General features: G+C 42.6%; 1 protein-coding gene across 1 annotated transcript in view; it reads left to right on the top strand.

The window, feature by feature from the left end:
* DTX4 (deltex E3 ubiquitin ligase 4) overlaps positions 1-20,502 on the top strand; it is a 443,998-nt gene that overhangs the window by 393,217 nt on the left and 30,279 nt on the right. The window contains exon 8 of the mRNA XM_044084062.1: positions 3,292-3,381. Within this exon, the coding sequence (XP_043939997.1) occupies positions 3,292-3,381 (90 nt within the window). The remainder of the gene's footprint in view (positions 1-3,291; positions 3,382-20,502) is intronic.

The raw sequence follows: 20,502 nt of genomic DNA, 5'->3' as shown, positions 1-20,502 counted from the left end.
TACATCTACAGCCTTCCTCAGGGGGGTTCCAACCAAGGAGATTTTGGAAGCTGCAACTTGGAGTTCAGTACACACCTTTACCAAACACTATCACTTACCACTTTACTCTAAGACTAAGGCTGGTTTTGCCACTGCAGTTCTGCAGGGCCTTCTAGCCTCCTCTAACCCTCTATAACTCCTCCACCCATCCTTACCTTTGGGATTCTACCCAAGTGTGATGACTGCAGCAGAGTAACACGATGAACATAGTACAGTTTTGTACCTACCATAAATGTAGATGTTCGAGTGTACACCCTGCTGCAGTCCAGGTTACCCTCCCTCCATCTCCTCTGATCTTACTGGCTAAATCTCTACAATACCTTCCTGATGTATTTGCTTATAGCTAAAGGGATTTTGTGTTTGTGCAAAAATGACTTAATTTGGTACTAATTACTGACCACCTTTTTGGGGGCACCTGACATCTGGGGCAAGAAAAACTGAAGAAAATGGCGTTGGATGCATTATATATACCCCAGCGCACTGACGTCAGGAATGAAGCGACAGGAACCAACGCCGGACCAAGACTTTGGAATTCCGTCTGACTGCGGGACCGCCTGACGAAAGGATAACCCAAGTGTGATGACTGCAGCAGGGTGTACACTCGAACATCTACATTTATGGTAGGTACAAAACTCTACTTTTCTGATGATTATTGCTCTGTAAGCAGCTGCATTTATGTTGTCAAGCTAACTACATGAGCACTTTCCTTTGTGGTCTCATTATCGGTTGTGTCTACTGCAGAAAGACAGGGACATAGAAAAAGACATGGGGAACTACAAGCCTACCAGCTTAACAACAATGGTGGGGAAGGCATACAGAGAATCCCGAGGGGAAGGATGATACCATTTCTACTTGACATCAACCAATATGGGTTTGTGGCCAGTCAAACCATATCTAGTTTTGTGACAGGGATGCAAGTTAATGTGACAATGGAGTACCACTAGAAGTAGTCTGCCTGGACTTCATCAGATTATTTAACTCTATTCTACACAGAAAGGAGATAGGAAAATTGGAGGACACAGAGGGCAGTGGTGAGACAGCCAGTGTCAGGAAAAAGGGAACTGACTAGTGCAGTACCATAGGGGGGGTCTATCTGGAATACCGTACTCTTTAGTATGTTTGCCTCAAGCATATATAAAGGAACAGAGGACAGGATCAGCCTCTGCTGATGATACAAACGTGAATGCAGCAGTGAAGGTGGAGCGTAGTCTACAAAGAAGTTGGAAAGGTTAGAGAAGTGGGTAAAAAGGAGACAGTTGAAATTCAGTGCAAAAAAATGCAAAATGCTACAAATGGAGCACAACAACCCTGGTGTGTAATATCAAAGAACAGAAATGACAACAATAGAGCAGGAAAAGGATCTGGGTGTTCGACCACAGGGAGAACAAATAGAGTGCAATGGCTGGAGAACACAGACTGCTGGGGTGTATCCTTGGGGGACAGATTCCAGAAATAGAGGTAGTGCTTCTACAGTAGATGGTCTCAGACTAAACATTGAGTACTGCATGCAATTCTGGAAGCCATACAAGAAAAATAATATTATACTGCTGGAAGGAATCAAGAGGAAAACAACCAGAAAGGCCCGTGGGATGGAGGAGAAGGGACATTATCAGAGGCTCTTCTTAACTGAAACCAGAAGAGCTGGGGTGGGGGACGTGGTGCACAAGATCATGTCAGGTAGATGCAAAGGTATCACTCTAGACAGGAAAGTAGGATAGGACACAGGTAGCAGATTTTAAGGATGAACTGCTTCCTGGATCTCTGAAAGCATTTTTTTCAAAGAGAGAGTTGAAGATCAGTAAAATGAATTACCAAAATGGTTGCTGGACAGGGAACCATGGAGGCATTCAAAACAGCAGGGAATATCTGGAATAAGGGTAAATGGTAAGGTAGGGATGCAGAGAAGGTAGAATGTTAAGGCACTTAAAAAGGGAGACTAGATAACCTTATTGTTTCCATCTGTCAAGCTAATGTCATCTTATGGGAGATCGTAGGTTTACCCCGGGTATCACTTCTGTGTCACTGTTAGACAGAGGCACAGTATACTAACCTCGAAAAAGGGCATAATTAATTTAAAATGGGTGGCGAAAGCCAAACACACTCTGGCTAGGCTTATAAATGCCCTAGGGCAGATAGCCTAGTATGAACCTATGAAGCTCAATCTCTGAAAACTGCATCAGTTAGTCAAACACTGATCTTACCTTATTGTATATCTTAACCTCACCAAGAAACATCTTGCTTATTTAGAATTCCTTAACAATTCTACAAACTCTTTTCTTTTTCTACAGCTCTGATCTCTTTCCTAGACAGGTGCTTTGTCCTGGTAGGGTCAGTACCACCAACTCTGCACCATTTCCATCAGCTACAATTATAGTAATTTATTTTCCCCCTGCTTTACTGAGCTACAGCACCAGACAAACACTGTACTTTCCACTCTTAAGTCCTACTCTCCTAACCATGCAGTAACACAGTAGATGTCTGCAACACTGAACATGTGTAAGAATTATTTCACCTGCCAGAATATACCCAGTAAGGAAGAAACATGAGTAATTAATGTTTATGGGGCATGCATGTTTGTTGGGGCAATGGAAGTCAGCGCCAAACTGTAGCTTTGTTACATTCACCACCAATTTTAGGGTGTACATTTACTTACAGCGTTAAATCCTACAAAGTATATTTTGATGACATAATTAAATGTGCATTTGCTTTACCTATGGAAAACACTGTCCACTGCAATGAATATGTGTAGTTAGTGACAAGAGTTTTTAGTTAAACATTTAGAATCACATGTAAAAAGTAGGTGCATTGATGAATAGTAGCTACATAAAGCCTTTTTCCCTAACAGATTGTGAAACCTTTTAGTCAACTTTACACTTCTTTTGCCAGTGATGTGTTAACTTCTCAGTGGTATTGCCACTACAAATATTGGTTTGGAGATTTTACTAAGCTGCTGAAAGAACTGGGTGAATCTAATGTGTTACAGTGTTTAGGATAGATCTCTACTGTATTAATAAAATGCCAAAGATGTGAAAGCACCTAGTATCTGAAAATGTGCTAATCAAGTATAAATATTTTAATGATGATGTGTTCATTAAAAAAATAACACCACCATGGTACAATATATGACAAGTGATAGAGTCCTCCATCTTCAATTTAATCCTCACTTGCTGTTTCATCAGATAAAATTTATTCCTACATGACACTGTGTCACATGTCATCTCATAATGCTATTTTTCTCCATTCTGCCCATAGGGTCCTGAGCATCCAAATCCAGGGAAAAGTTTTACAGCTCGTGGATTTCCAAGACATTGTTATCTGCCGGATAATGAAAAAGGAAGAAAGGTAAGCATACTAAAACTGGCTGTTTTGCTGGAGTCTAGAGAGGGTAGCACTTAGGTTTTTGCTGCTACCCTTACAAAGTTTTAAAAAACATAAGAAATAACTAAATTCCCATTGTGCACTGCATACATAGCCAATCTTGCTGTTCTAGCAAGTAACACAGTATATATCCTAAGATTACATCTGTTTTTTGGTTGCAAGCTAAGTTGTCACAAGCACTTTCACTAAGTAAAACTGCTCATTATAAATGTTCCCTTTATTCAGTTTGGTGTATATTAGAATCAGTATGCTTAGGGGGATGTACGCCAAATTGTCGAACACTTACCTTATCAAATCCCATTTCATCGAATCCACTTCTTCAAATCTCATTATATTGAACTCCCAGAACTACGAATAGGAACCCCTGGGAAAGAAACCACTCAACCACCAGAACAAAACAACAAACAGAAAAACAAAAAAAAATCCCTCCAAGTGGAGGGCTTTGCCCTGAACCCCCCCCCAACTAAATATACCAACTCCGAGATTGCACTACAGTGGAGGAAGGGCAAAGTTCACCATGGTGGCCAAGTGGTTCCTTTCCCGGGGTTTCCTTTTTGTAGTTCTGAGAGTTCGATATAATGAGATTCAAAGAAGTGAAGTTGATTAAATGGAGTTCGATAAAGTAAGCATTCGATAATTTGCAGTAGACCCCTTAGGGAGTATGTGGGGCATAGCCCTTCTTGAAAAGTTCCTGAAAGAGAGCACTTTCAACAAATTTTCTTATCAATAAAAAGTAGCTGTATTTTTTTCATTATAACTCGCACTGAATTCATTGGTTTCTGTAGACTGCTTTCTGCATCAAGTTGTATTTCTCTCTACTTGTATTAGTTTGTACTATGACAGTGACAGTACTGACACAAGCACTTTATGCATCCTACAGGGTTACGTTTTCCAGGAAGTATGCAAACCTTAGGAAGAAAAACAACAACAGACATATTTCATAAAGACAGCCGAGTCACCATCAGTTTTAATATATTTGGCCACAGTAATAAGTAAAAGTGGGATTCCTTTATGCAAATTAATTATAGAACTAATTCAGTTTATTAATTGTAGCTGCCCAGACTGTCAGCTATGTTTCACTCTTTTCCTGATACTAGCTTAGGGCACCAATGAATACTTATTTATCAGCATTATCAATCATATCAGTTTAAACAGTACACAGTACCACTGTACATCACTTATGTACTTACTGTTTTTAATGCAAGCATGTTGCAAAATTAATGAATCTGGAAAGAATATTGCTAACTTTTTTGAAGTGGCAAGAAGCAAAATCATAATAAATGTATTAAAGTATCTGTAGAAAGTCACTAAAGCCTGGGTTTTGTTTAAGATATAAGAGCTGTAGTGAGGAGTAGGAAGAGGAAACTCTTGGGTGCTTTGCGCAGATTTTTAATCCAAAACTTATTCTGTGTTTTCTTTGTTATTACAGACACCTGACACAACACAACATCTTAATAAATTGTTACATTTCATGCAAATGCCACTGTGCTCCTTTCAGGTGCCAGTGTTGTGTATATACACACACACACACACACACACACACACACACACATGGCAAGAAGTAAATATACATACCAAATATATTTTAATGAGATAAGCTTTCTGAAAAGAGATGACCAACAATGATAACTTGTTCAAATATCTACAGCTAAAACTACACTGTGAAACATCACACCGTGAGTCACTGAAGTTGCTCGGCCTCATTATTGACGAACATCTAAAATTTGATATCCGCATCCAAACTAACATAAAAAAAAACACCAAAAATTAGGACTCCTATATAGGCATAACCATTATCTCACCCCCTCCACCAGAAGGACCCTTGCCTCCACATACATTCTCCCCTCCCTAATGTATGGTGCTCCTCAGTTCTTGAATCATCAGCTCAGCCTTCAAACTAAATTAGAAGCCTGCTACCATAAAATCTGCAAATTCACCACCACCTCTAAGAACTCTTCCCGTTACTGCATCTCCTTCCACTCACTGCAATGGCCCGAGCTTCCCAACTATCTGAACCTTCTTAAACTCACCACTGCCCATAAGCTCATATTTAACCCATCCTCCTGTTCCTCTCTCTCCATCTCAACCCCATCTCAACCCCCTATATTCCTAATCGCTCACTTAGGTCAAAAAAGCAGAACCTGCTCAAAATCTGTCTTTGTGGCTGATATCTGTGAGATGTATTTAAGCTCTTGGAGTACTTGCATATCTATATGTTGACACTGTACAGGCCACTCCTAAATAGCCTTATTCTTGGTCAGACTACCGTTTGGATTAATAGTAACATTACACAGTAAGACTGGAGACCCTTTGTTAAGGGCCCTAAAGTAGCTGATAAGAGTTGGCTGGTGGCAGTCGGAATTACATTATAGTAGAATGTTTTCTTTTTACTGTAGAATGCTGCATAAAGGTGTGTGACTTCATTGCTTTGTATATGTATATGCTAATATGTTTCTCATTGTTACTGGAGCTTTTTTCCCCGAGCCCCCACAGAAAACGGGCTCTTTTTAGGCCCAGTGGACTTCACTGGTCATCAAACTGAAATAAATAAATAAATAATTGTCAAGTCAGCAATACATATCTTTTATGTTAAAAGAATTGCAAAAAAAAGTGTTTTTTGTAGAGTGACAAGCCCTGTTGCATCCCCATACCCCACAGCTCTGAAAATACATATACAAACTAACACATTTCAGAAATGGGGGGTAAGGAGAAACATCCATACCCTACCAGTTCCATATTCTCACAGAAATCTTCAACTAAACATGGAAAGCAGTTAAAAATTGGTTATTCCTGTTTCACTTATACATGGTGAGGTATAATCCCCAGACTAAATCTGAAACAGTCTTGAAAAAAAAATCTTACCTTTCACATTTCACAGGGCCATTAGCAATGGGGTCTACTATGCCAGGTTGACTCCCCACTGCTTTAAATATGTTTCATCACATATTTAATGAAATTGTTTGCTGGAGTACATAACCCAGCAGTACTTGAACAATGTGCAAACAAACAGCATGTTAAAAAGACAACATATCTGTTACAAATTAAAAATAAAATCATACAATTAAATAAATTGAAACTGAAAAATTATACTGGACAAAGTGGGCCTCTTTGGATCCAGATAAACCTGCCTGATGTCAAGTCTGTCAATTGTGTTACTATCATCAGCCCCTCAACTGAGGATCTGAGGTGACATCCACTGAGTCTCAGTAACTTCTTTAGGTTCACGTGACCCAGATTATAAAGGTAATGGTACGTAAAAATCACACTGTACATATACACCTGTCTGTAGTTGACAGGTAGTCCAAATCTTGTAAGATCAGCATGACATTAATCTGTTCTCGACATGCCAGTCAGCAAGCTTGCAGTAGAATCATGCACCCAGTGTAGATGAGCCATATCACCATCCATGAACCCTAAGTAAACATCACTGTAACAGACCAACCAGTGACAGAAGTACTTAAAACAAGTCACAAAAGAATTAACTGCTTGATCACGGTCATATTCCTAAAGTGGAAATAGGACATCTTAACAACAGCTGAAACCTGGTCCTATAGTGTCAGCCTGTCATCAAGAAATATACCCAGGCTCTGCCTCCGAGACACAGAGGGATAAAGCCCTAACAGCAGTGTTCAGTTAGCGGGCAAGGATGCTGGAGGGAGCATAGTGGGAGGAAGAAAATTAGCAGTATGTGTATCATCCACCTTGGGGGGGGGGGGCATTTGGCCTGCATCTTGAGTGACATCCAGCGGGAGCTCAGGATGGTGCAGCCTAAGGAGACTGGGCCAGGAGAATGTGGTATTGTAGTGTAGTCACATAGGTAAGGGGGCAGTCATATGGGGAGCTTGCATATTCCTCCCCCCAAATGCCTGACAGCTACAGCATCTCTCTGAAGCTGTAGAGAGGTTACTAGGAGCTCCTGGAATGAAAGGGAGGCGCTGATGTCTGCTTGGATGATTGCTCCACAACTGGCTATCACCTTATAGGTGGAAGTGAATGAGCCAGTGATGGCTCTCTAACCACTGAGGAACAAATGGGCCAGAGTGGGTGTGATGGGTTTGATGATGGTTGGCAGACAGTGGTTAAAAAATGAACTACTCCGGGGGACACAAATTCCAACTGTTTTCCCCAAAGGTAATTAAAGGGTAAAAGCAGAAAAAGGTATGAGGGATGGACTACATATTAACTATATATTAAGATAGCTGCAGTGTTTGCTCAACTAAGCTTCAGTCATTTTTACATGAGCAAGTAAAGGATATCACCCAAGCAGTCCTCTGAGGTAGTAAAATAGATCAAAGCTGTCCTCTGTTATAATCTTTTTATTTATGCACAGCTTAAATAAATATATAGTGCAAAAGCACCTTTGAAGAGGCGTGGGCTAGTGACTTATAGGAATAAAGTCTTGACTACAGTCCAGGTGACCAGAGTCTTACTGGCAAGCAGGGAAGATGGGTGTATGCAGCCTGAGGAAGATGGTGTTTACAGCCAGTACTCTGGTGATACAGTCTCCACTGATGGGCAGAGGTATGTCACAATGTGGAGAGATGGTGCAGAGAAGGACACTGGCCCGACTGTGCATGTGCAGAAAAATGCATACTCTGTTAAAACAGCAGAATCAGTCCTTGTAGTAATGCAAATTCACACATCACCATCAGGGAAGGTATTGGGGCACTCACTATAAAAAAAAAAAAAAAAATGCTGTCATTGCTAGGATGCCAGCTTATATGATAGCCCCAAGACAGCTCTTAACTCTGTGTAGCTGGGGATTTCCTGCCACTGGGGAATGAATGGGTAATCAGTATGAGGAAGCCTGATACTAGGCAGAGGGAGGGGGGAAAGTACTCAATAAAAAATAAATAAGTAAGTAAATGAATAAACATGTTCTCTGTAAACAGACTGCAAACACTGTAAACTGTTCCAAACTGAAAACAGTATTAAAAAAAAACACTTCTCTAACATCTGGTCAGTTGTTACCTGTTATATTACATACAGAGCATTACCTCTGAGAGTAAGAGAGAAAAGAAGCAATTAAAGGGCTATGTACACAAAAACTGCAGAGTTGAAATACGTTGTCTTAAAAGTAACAAAAACATTACAGGTATTACAGGAAATAGAATGTACATGTGTGAGGAGGGTGGCTTAATGCCTAAGGTGTTTGCCTTACAAAGACAAGGTGCAGGGTTTGAGTCTCACAAGGGATAACTGGCTAGGCTTAAAATGGCTCGCAAGGGCAGTTAGCTTAGTACTAACCTATGAACCTATGAACCTATGTGTGTGTGCCTTGGAGATCTAATCAAAAGCCTTTGGTCATTAGGATAGTGAATCACCTTTCCAAATTCAAGTATATGACCATTCTCTGGTTATGTATTTTTGTTATTGTGCATAATACAGTTTTTAATCCACCATCTCATATTCTGCCCTCCACAGACAAACTCAGAAACAAACTGCAACAGCTTCAAAAGCATTACCTAATGGTCAGTGCTGCTATAGTATTCTTTTATCTGTTTTGTTAGTTTTCTGGAATACATCTGTAATGTCAAACAGCCAAAACACCAAAAAACATTGCCACAAAAACAAAGCATCAATCCTGTGAATGGCAAAAAACGTGGCACACGTTAGATGGAGAGGAGAACGTCCTCTGCAACCCCCACACCCCCTGCTAATTATTTATAAGTCCGAGATCACACCACAGTAGGGAAGGAGCAAAGTCCCAGACCCCACTGTATGGCAATCTTGTTGAATTCCTGCTTTTGACAATTTGTACTCCTTGTAATGTCATCTGGCGTTTCAGCCATTCGACATTACAGATTTATCCCATTTATCCCCAGCCATGACACCAAATGTTTCGGAGAATATCAACTTTCCTGTGTCTCACTCAGGCTTCCAGAAAGCAAGGATGTTGTAAGAAACCCTTCATTTATGCTAACATTCCAGGTCTAGTGAAAACAGTACTGTGTTGCTTATAGTTTCTTAGGTAGGTAATAGGATAGCTTTCCTTGAGGGCTATTTTAAGCCTATCCAATTTCCCTTTTTTTGTGCTCAAAATAACCCATCCCATTTGGTTATAGAGTGGCCTTACCCATCCCATGGTCAATAATGAGAAGTTATGTACTCACCTTAATGTTCCATGTATGTTGTCCATCTCGCTTGCATTCTTCCTGGCTGGGTTTGGAAGCAAGCATCAGTTCCAACTCGGCCTACTACAAAAGCTTGAGGGCTTTTATTGTCTCGAGGTTATCCCCTATCCCATGATGCAATGGGAAGAATACCAACATCTCGTTTGCATGGTAAAGCCCCTTTACCTTGTTTCTAACAACATATCCACACCTACATAGAAAAGACATTAAAGAACTAAATGAAGGAAGGTCGAACTCAGAAACTCCAAATTTCACATCCACAACATATGGAACATATGAACATGTATGTACATGAGTATATATCTCTGCTCGATCCTCCATGAGCAAAGGAGGGTGAACAAGGCTAGGAAGCAAGAATACAGGCGAGATGGACAACAAACATGGAACGTTATGGTGAGTACATAACTTCTCAATGTTATATTGTCCTATCTCGCCTTAATTCTTGCTGGTTGGGATAGCGTCCCTAGCACCTTCATCCCAGGGTGGCTCCCAAAAGTAGACTCTTCAGAACAGTGGACCCAAAGTAAGACCTGTTCTGGGAGGCCACATCTACTTTGTAATGATTAACAAAAGTATGAGGTTTGGCCCAGGTGGTGGCTGTACAAATGGCATCCGTAGGAAGTTTGGCTTGAAAGGCGCATGACGCCACAGACCTCGTGGAATGACCCTTTATCTTTCCTGGTAACTCTCTGTCATTATTACTGTAAGAAAAGGAAATACACTCTGTAAGCCATTTCGAAAGAGTCACTTTAGAAACAGGTAACCCCTTTCTTGATTCAGAATAGGAAACAAAAACCTGGTCTGATTTCCTGAAGATGTTCATCGTGTTTCACTGTTGCAGTCATTACTCTTGGGTTATCCTGCTGGCAGGCTACCCGCAGTTGGCCGGAATTCCAAAGTCCTGGTCCGGCATCGGTTGCTGTCGCCTCTTCCCTGACGTCAGTGCGCCAGGGGTATAAAAGATGCAGCCGACGCCATTTTCTTCAGTCTTTCTTGCCGTGCGGTGCCCGAAGCAAAAGCAGTTCGCAAGTGCCGGTCGTCCAACTCCTGAGATTTTCAAGTCAGAATTTCAGAACTGAAATCTTCATTAAAGCTAAGTACCCCGTTGGGGAAACTTTTTTCTTGTTCCAGACCGATGTCAGAAAAAGTTAACAATTGTATTTCTTGTGGGAAGCAAATACCTCATACGGACTTTCACTCTTACTGTATTCCTTGCCTAGGCCCTGACCACAATGTTGCTAGCTGTCTGTTTTGTGCTAGATTTAACCAACGCACTATTAAGCGTCGGTTCGATTTTGCATTTCATTACTTTGGCCGAAGGTTTAATTATATAATGCCATCGGAACAGCCGACGACTGGAGTTTACAAAAAACACAAGGACAAGGAAAAGGATAGGCATCCGAGATCCAAAACTGATGGCGAGGCCTCCGTTAGGCCAGCTGCCGGTTCTCAGTGAGGCGCTTTCGCAGCCCCTGGCGCCCGCTACCTCAGAGCCACAGACCGCTTCTGATTCCCACGTGGAGCCGACTGGGCCTCTGGATACTCAAGGTATTGGACACTCGGAAATCATTCCCTCAGATGGGTCCGGAGCTGCTGAGCAGGCATCGGCTTCTAAGGGTGTCTTCAGACCTACACAGTTATATGTTAAACCATCTTCAGCTTCAAAGACAAAGACTAAAGCAGCTGTAAGGACAAAGAAACAAGTACAGCATTTTCCTACTCAGACTTCCATGCCTAAAAAACAGATGCTTAAAATGGTTGAAGACCTAATTACTTTGATCAGGGGTTCCCATCCCCCTCCTGATAAGAGACCTAGGCAAGAGACAGAATATGATTATTCTAATCAGGTTTCTATTTCCTCTGATTCCTCTTCTGAACAGGATTATTCTATTCCTCCCTATGAGGATTCTGATGCTGAAGAATCCATTCCTTCAGCCTCTCCTCCTGAGGATTATTCTTTTGGGGAAACACTGCATACCATGAGGGAGCATTTCCACTGGGAGAGCCAAGATTACTCAGAATCTAAGAAAAGGCTCAGAGACTTTCTGCTATTACCTCAACACAGACCCCTTGCTATTCCACCTGTTCTAGACATTGTAGATGATGTATTTTCAGAGTCCGGCCTGTACCCTGACTCTTTACCTCCTGCACCTGCTAAGCCTGACAGATACCACAGGGTCCCAGATTCTCATAAATTCCTCTATAAAAACCCCACTGCTGACCCAGAAATTATATCTCAGGGACCCAAAGGGGTCAAAGCTTCCACTGCAAAAAACCCTGTCCCCTCTGATAGGGATTCTAGGGCACTGGACAGATGGGGGAAAAAAGTTTACGCTTCTGCTACCTTGGCTGTAAGGGCTTTAAATTGTCAGTTTCATATGCTTAAATATCAGCAATACTTAATGTCACTGCTTAAACAGAAAATGTTGACAAATTCTGAATGTTCACAGAACAAGGAAATGCAGGGTTTATTGCATGCAACTGAACAAGTGGGAAAGCATACTTTGCAATGTGGTTATGATTCACTGGAGGCCTCTTGCAGGGCCGCTGTTACAGGTTCTGTTATTAGAAGGCATGCTTGGTTAAAGGAACAGAATCTACCTGATCATGTTAAAGCAAAATTATTAGATGCTCCATTACAACATGATACTTTGTTTGGTGCTAAAGCAGAAGAGGTGTTGAAGAAAATGGAGGATAAAGCGAAATCCATGCAGACAGTTAAGGATTTTTTACAGGTACAGCCACCCAGATTTAGCAGGAACTGGCCTTCCAAAAATTGGTCCTTTCCAGTGTCAGACAGGCCACAAAGAGGCAGATACAGACATCCCAGAGGCAGATCTCAGCCCCAGGGCTCATACAGGCCTAAACAGTGGGGTGCTCCTACCTCCAAAAGCGGAGAAGACAAATCACAACCTTACAGAAAACAGTCCCAATGACTTTCCTCTGCCAGATCCAGGCACTTTTTTTTTTTTGGCAGCCCCCTTAGGGGGAAAACTAGCACTTTTTTCACCAAATTAGCAAATGATTACCCAAGACAAATGGGTCTTGAACATAGTGTCCCAGGGATACAGGTTCCATTTTCACACCCTACCAAGAGCAAAAGGTATGCCAGACCTGCCACACAGTCAATGGGCAGAGGCACAAAAGCAAATTACAGCTCTCATGGACATGAGGGCCATTCAACAAGTACCACAACAAGAGCAGGGGCAAGGATTTTACTCTAGACTTTTCTTGGTGCCCAGAAAGGGCAAAACCTGGAGACCAATACTGGACCTGTCTATACTAAACACGTTTCTGGAGATTCCAAAATTCAAGATGTTGACTCTACAGCAGCTACTGCCCATGCTGGGCAAGAAGGCTTGGTTCGTAACTTTGGACCTAAAAGAGGCATACCTGCATGTCCCAATCAGACAATCTTGCAGAAGATACCTCAGATTCACAGCTGGCTCAATGCACTACCAATTCTCTGCACTGCCCTTTGGCTTATTTACTGAGTCCAGGGTCTTCACAAAATGCCTGGCACCAGTAATTGCGTTCTGCAGACAAAGAGGAATTCAAATATATCCCTACTTGGACGACTGCCTTATTCAAGCAGAGAACAAAGACATTCTTCTAAAGCATCTGGCGTTTGTAAAAAGATTACTAATTTGCCTAGGGTACACAGTAAACGAAAATAAATCAAAACTAGTACCCTCTCAAGAGATAATATTCCTGGGTGCAAGCTTAAATACAACTGCCCAGATGGCTTATCTCATGCCAGACAAACAAAGGCAAGTGACTTCTTACTTCAAAAAGTTGGCAACAAAGACCCAGTTATCTACAAGGAAAATCCTGCAGGCCTTGGGCTTCATGGCATCCTGCATTCTACTAATTCCATATGCCAGACTGCATATGAGGAAACTACAATGGTATCTAAAAAGTGTTTGGACTCAGCATTGCCACAGCCTGGAGACAGTAATTACCCTTATTCCCTGCCTGCAACAGTAGTTTTGATGGTGGGCTCAGGCCTGTCACCACAACAAGGGTCTGCCATTCACTTTACCCACAGCCGGACAGACACTGACAACGGATGCATCAGATTATGCCTGGGGGGCCCATATGGCAGGAAAATGTATTCAGGGCACATGGCCTGCAAGCCAGATGCATCTTCATATCAATCAAAAAGAGATGCTAGCTGTTCAGAATGCCCTAACAGCTTTCAAGGATCTACTTCATCCAGGTCAGCTACTGATAAAGACAGACAATACTACGGTCATGTGGTACATAAACAAGCAGGGAGGCACACATTCCTACCCCCTCTGCAGACAAGCAATGACCTTGTGGGACACAGCATTGACTTATCAAGTTCACCTGCAAGCACAATTCCTGCCAGGAAAAACAAATATTCTGGCAGACGAACTAAGCAAAAACCTCATGGATCCCCACGAGTGGAAGCTGAATCCACAAGTCTTCAGATGATAACAAGGAAATGGGGATGCCCAGACATAGATCTATTTGCCTCCCCTCACAACTGCCAATTACAGAGTTTTTGCACAAGGATTTATCACAAACAAGCATGGAAAGTGGACGCCCTATCCTTCAGCTGGAAAAACCTAACAGTATGTGCCTTTCCACCACTGCCTCTCCTTCCCAAGGTACTCCTAAAGGTCAGACAAGAAAAGCCAAAAAAATCTGGCAGCATGGCGGATAATGTAGCCATTCAGAACACTCCTCTTTCAAAAGCTGTTATGGATGTTATCTTGGAGGCCAGGAGACCCAGTACCAAAAAATCTTATGCAGAAAAATGGAAGAGATTCTGTGCTTGGAACCAGGAACAAGGCATTGACATGTATGTACCAAATATTCCTCAGATTTTACAATACCTAACTGAGATGCTGGACAAAGGCCTTTCCTTTTCATCAGTTAAGATTCATGCCTCTGCCATTTCAGCCCATTACAATATGGAACCACCTATCTTTTCTCATCCTTTAATAAGGCAGTACCTCAGAGGTGCCAAAAACATCAGGCCTCCAAGGAGAGCACCAATTCTGGCATGGGACCTCAATTATGTCTTGGAAAAACTTACACTGCCTCCCACTGAGCCAGCCTCAACAGCTGATATAAAATTCTTATCCTTGAAAACAGCTTTGCTCCTAGCAATAACCTCTACAAGACAAGTCTCGGAGTTACAAGCACTCACGGCTGTGGAACCTTTTATCATTTTTCATCCAGACAGGGTTTCTCTGAGGACAAGCCCAACATTTATGCCTAAGGTGGTGTCCAGTGTCACCCTCAACCAAACCATTCACTTGCCTACCTTTTATCCAAACCCACAGAACAAGGGTGAGAAAATACTGCATTCTTTGGACATACACAGGCAGCTACGCTTCTACTTGGACAGAATTAAAGTTTTCAGAAAGACTGAGCAACTTTTAGTATCACATGCTGCAGGATCACAAGGAAAGACTATCTCAAAACAGACTATTTCTAAATGGATAGGTCATTGCATCCGTTTCTGCTGTTCTCAGCATGGCAAATCAGTGCCTAAGGGTATTAGGCCTCATTCTACCAGAGCAGCAGCCTTCCTCAGAGGAGTACCAACCAAAGACATCTTAGAGGCTGCAACTTGGAGTTCAGTGCACACTTTTACAAAGGACTACCACTTACCTCTTTACTCCAGAGCAGGCTTTGCCACTGCAGTGCTGCAGGGCCTCATAGCCTCTCCTAATCCTATTTAGCTCAGCCACCCATCCTCAGCTTTGGGATTCTACCCAAGAGTAATGACTGCAACAGTGAAACACGATGATCATAGTACAGTTGTGTACCTACCATAAATGTAGATGCTCGAGTGTATTCACTGTTGCAGTCCAGGTTACCATCCCTCCGTCCCCCTTTTCTTTTGCTGGGATTTATCTGTACTTCTCTATTCTATACAACCTATGTGGTGTATTTGCTTGTAGATGAAGGAAATGTTTCTTTACTGCATGTATGCTTATTTGCATAATATTTTTAGCCTACCCTTTTGGGGGCACCTGGCATCTGGGGCAAGAAAAACTGAAGAAAATGGCATCGGCTGCATCTTTTATACCCCTGGCGCACTGACATCAGGGAAGAGGTGAAATCAACCGACGCCGGACCAGGACTTTGGAATTCAGGCCGACTGCAGGTAGTCTGCCAGCAGGATAACCCAAGAGTAATGACTGCAACAGTGAATACACTCGAACATCTACATTTATGGTAGGTACACAACTGTACTTTTTTCGTTCTGTCCAAATAAAAATGCCACTGTCTATGGACATCCAACTGATGTAATTTATACGCTGCCTTGTTGTTATAGTTGTGAAAGAATACAGGCAATTCAACAGATTGATTCAAGTTATTTTTCGAACAGATTTCAGGTAAAAAGGACGGGTTCGTTTTTATGGATACTCTATCTTTGTGGAACACCAAATAAGGAGGGCGTACAGAGACGGCTTGAAGTTCTTAGACCCTTCTGGCAGAGGTAATGGCTACCAAGAAGAGGGTTTTCCATGATAGAAACTTCATGTCACAGGAAGACGCAGGTTCAAAAGGTGGAAGAATTAAGGCAGCTAGAACAAAATTCAGGTCCCAAGGAGCTGTTGGTTGCCTCATTGGGGGTCTAAGAAGAAAGGTTCCCTTCAAAAAGGCTTTGAATAGTTTGTTGGACATGATAGACATCCCCATCTCTCCTATGTGAAAATTAGATATGGCTGCCAGCTGAACCCTAATGGAAGCAGCCGCTGCACCTTCCTCAAAGAGACTAGAAAAAACTCCAGAATAGCTGCCACAAGAGCTGTGAAGGGATTGATGTTGTGCCTATCCGCCTGATACGAAAATCTTTTCCATTTACTGCAATACAGTTTCCCGGTGGATGGTTTGTGTGAGGAAAACAAAATATATCTGGCCATTGGGGAAAAATCAAAACACCTGGCTATGTGAGGAAGTGGAGCAGCCAAGATGTCAATTTTAGGGTCTGGATTAATGGATGGAACGCTCCTAAGGAGTGGGTCAGAAGGTCTGCAAATGGGTCCAGAATCCAAGGTTCCTCCACAATGTAGGAGTGGAGAAAAGGGAACTAAATCTGATGAGGTCAGTGTGGAGCAATGAGAATCATGGTGCTTCCCAATGTGTTGGCTTTCTGAAGTACTTTGGGTATCAAGGGGAAAGGAGGGAAGGCATACAGAAGACCCGGAGATCAGTTGTGAATGAGTGCATCCATCGGTGACTTCCCCGGAGGGCGAATGAGGGCTAAGTAGTTTCTGCATTTGGCATTCATGGACGTGACGAAGAGGTCGCAGCAAGGCTGGCCCCATTTTTGGAAGATCTCCTCCACAACTTCTTGTTTCAGGGATCATTCATGAGGCAAAAGAATTGCTCTGCTTAATTTATCTGCTATCACACTGGATTTCCCCGGGATGTGCGTTGCTATCAGAAAACATTGAGAAGATACAGTCCATTGCCACACCCGTTGTGCCTCTCAACATAGGGGATATGATTTGGTTCCCCCTGTTTGTTTATATACCACACTACTGACATGTTGTCTGTTTGAATCACAATTGTTCCTATCGGAAGAGAGTCCTGAAATGCTCGAACGCATAGAGCACCGCTCTCATCTCTAGGAAAATGATATGCAAGTGGTTTTCATGCTCATGCCATAAACCTTGGACAGTCTTTCCCAGATAATGCCCCCCCACTCGATCTGCGAAGTGTCCGTGGTTAGAACAGCTATTGGTTGTGGGAACACAAATGGTCGCCCCAAGACTAACTGGTTTGTAGGAAGCCACCAGAGAAGATCCTGCTTGCTGTGATTATTATCTGGTGTGATAGTGGTAGATCCTGCATGGACCACTGGGAAAATAGTAACCACTGGAGGACTCTCATGTGCAGACGTGCTAGGGATACTAGAAGAATCGCTTCTGCCATGGTCCCCAGAACCTGTAACACGAGTCTCGATGACACCTTTCGTCTCGATATCAAGCCTTCGATCTGACGACGAAGGGATTGGATTCTCTCCAGATTGAGTTTTGCCACCATCTCTCTTGAATCTAGTTCTGCGCCTAGAAGGGTAATATGTTGTGAGGGCAACAAGGCAGATTTTTTGAAATGTATTATAATGCCTAGTCTTGAGCAAGGAAGTATGGTTTCTTCCCTCGTTTGTAGAAGTGGGTACGTGGAGTTGGCAGTTAAGAGCCAGTCGTCTAGGTAAGGAAACACTCAGAATCCCAGACGTCTCAAGTAAGCCGTAACCACTGCCATCCACTTGGTGAACACTCTGGGGACTATAGTGAGACCAAAGGGCAGGGCCTGAAACTGATAATGACTGGCTCCCAGTCGAAAGCGTAAGTGTCTCCTGGATTGTCTGTCCATTTTTATGTGGTAGCACACATCCTGGAGATCTATCGAGCACATCCAATTGTTTTTTTTCCCAGAAAAGGGACTACAGACTGCAGTGTCACCATCTGGAACATTAATTTTTGTACAGACCTTTTCAGTCTGCTGAGATCCAAAACAGGTCTCCAGTTCCCTGTCTTTTTTGGAAGTAAAAAGAACCTTGAGAAAGTTCCTGATCCAATCTGGTCTGTGGGGACATTTTGGATGACTCTTTTTTTCCAGCAAGTTGTGTATTTCTGATGATGCATGGTGTATTTGTGCAGGGGGAATATCTGGGCAGGATAGATTTTTTGGGGGGGTGGAAAAGGGTATGCGATAATCTCTGGATATTATTGACTGTATCCATTTGCCGTGAGTGATTTATAGCCAGGCGTTTGGGTACAGTGATAAGTGTCTCCCCACTGCCTCCAGAGAGGGACAGGCAGGCCTCACTTCAGGGAAAGTATCTCTGTCGCCCTGGTCCTAACAGAGTTCCTCAGATAGAGGAACAAGAAACACCACACAAGGAAGGTAGCGACCTTCTAACTTAAATGGGCCGCCGAGATCTCTCAAAAAGAACTGCTCTAACTTAAATGGAGAAACTCTGATGGGGGAATAAAAAGAAACACCACACAAGGATGGGTAGTGACCCTTTAACTTAAAAAGGCCACAGAGAGCCCTCTAACTTAAACGTGTCTCTCTGAGGAAAAACCTAAGGCCCAGACAGGAATGAGGAAAACAAACACAACCTCTCAATACAGCAAGACCTACAAAAAATTAACGCACACGACAGCACATTGATTTAAAGTCACTATTAAAGGGAAAAAACTCTCATAAAGAAAGGAACGACAATAATATAATACTACTTAGCCAAGGAGCCAGCAGAAGCACCTCTTGATCACTTGAGCTGTAAACGAGAGCTGGGTATTCTTCCCATTGCATCATGGGATAGGGGATAGCCTTGAGCCAGTAAAAGGCCTCGAGCTTTTGTAAGAGGCTGAGTTGGAACTGATGCTTGGTTCCGAACCCAACCAGCAAGAATTAAGGTGAGATAGGACAACATAACATTTATGTATTATTCCTAATGAGAATAAATGGGATCATACCATAGATAATATGAGGGGACCCATGCATGAGATAAAACATTTAAATGCTGCATCTGTCCATTAGTAGTACAGGGGGCTGTCCTGGGGTAAATTTTCTGTTTCCCATTTATAGATCTAAGTTGCATTTGAAAATGGACAGAGATGAATTTTGTTTGTATGGCTGGGGAGTCTGTTCCACAGCAGTAGTAGTATCCTCTGCAAAATATACCTCCCTCTCCAAACTGTTCTGTTGATGTTGCAAAAGAGGTTTCAGTCCCTACACCAAGTATTTTTGATGTCATTTAACTTGCTGATATGCAGTAAATTTATTTGTAATGGGTTGTAGAATGCCTTGTCTGCCAGACACAGGTCACCTCGTAGCAGTCTGCATTATACTGAGTACAGTGACAGGCTTTGAGTCAGCCCATGTAGCACATGTTGTTTAGGCGTTGTATCCTTTTAGTAAGATATCTCTGTGGGCATTCCAGTTGTTGCATATGCCTGGACATTTACATGCTGAAGGCTACATTATATTCAATGATTGGCCTAATGAGTGCTGAGTAAAAGGGAGGCAATGACATCCCAGATCTAGACACAGTCCCTTAGTTTATAAACTGTGCAATATAGAAGGACTTTCTTTCAACAACAGATGAATGTTGGTCAAATGTTAGGTCACTGCCCACTTAAATTCCCAAATCCTGGACAATTAGGTCAATTCTTAGGGGCATATTGTCAGTGCAGTAGTTCCCTGCAGTAGATGACTTCCCAAAAGATACAAACCTTCCTGCAAGGTGGCTAAGTCATTTGGGGATTCAATAACTGCTCCTAGCTTGCAGTCATCTGAAAATTTAGTTAGCCAGAGCCCTTTGGTACTGGCTTTTACTTCAGAAAAGTGGATCGCAATGGCTCACGGACAGGACACATGTTATTAGAGCGAGGGAAATCCACATGCAGTAAAATTAGAAGTTATGTACTTACCATAACGTTCCATCTGAGTAGGTGGATTCATTTGTCTGCAACCTGTGGGTATGGATCCGATATCGGATCCGAACCGGCATGGTTTATCCAGCTATGGATCTGAGCTCCTAGCTCCTCCCCTCACCCATAATGCCCTGCTCTCCCTACATGACCTCAGATCGAGTTTGCCCTGCACCAACTACCCTAACCAAAGGGTAACACACCCTATGCAGGAAACTGACAAGGCCAGGGGGATAGGAGGGCGGGATGGTTGCAGACAAATGAATCCACCTACTCAGATGGAACGTTATGGTAAGTACATAACTTCTAAATCTGAAGTAGGAGAATTCATTTGTCAGCAACCTGTGGGACAGAGTCCCCAGCTACCTGAATCTTGGGTGGCCATCATGGAAGGATATTCCGGAGCACCGCGGAGCTAAAGGATGCTCTACCTCTAGAAGTGACGTCCAGCTTGTAATGAGTAATAAAGGTATGAGATGAAGCACAAGTGGCTGCTGAACAAATGTCATCCAGAGGAA

Source organism: Protopterus annectens, chromosome 9.part0 (assembly GCF_019279795.1).
Source record: "Protopterus annectens isolate FY-2018-M chromosome 9.part0, PAN1.0, whole genome shotgun sequence".
Taxonomy (NCBI): domain Eukaryota; kingdom Metazoa; phylum Chordata; order Ceratodontiformes; family Protopteridae; genus Protopterus; species Protopterus annectens.
The sequence above is the reverse complement of the archived record's forward strand: the minus strand, read 5'-3'. Positions and strand labels throughout refer to the sequence as shown.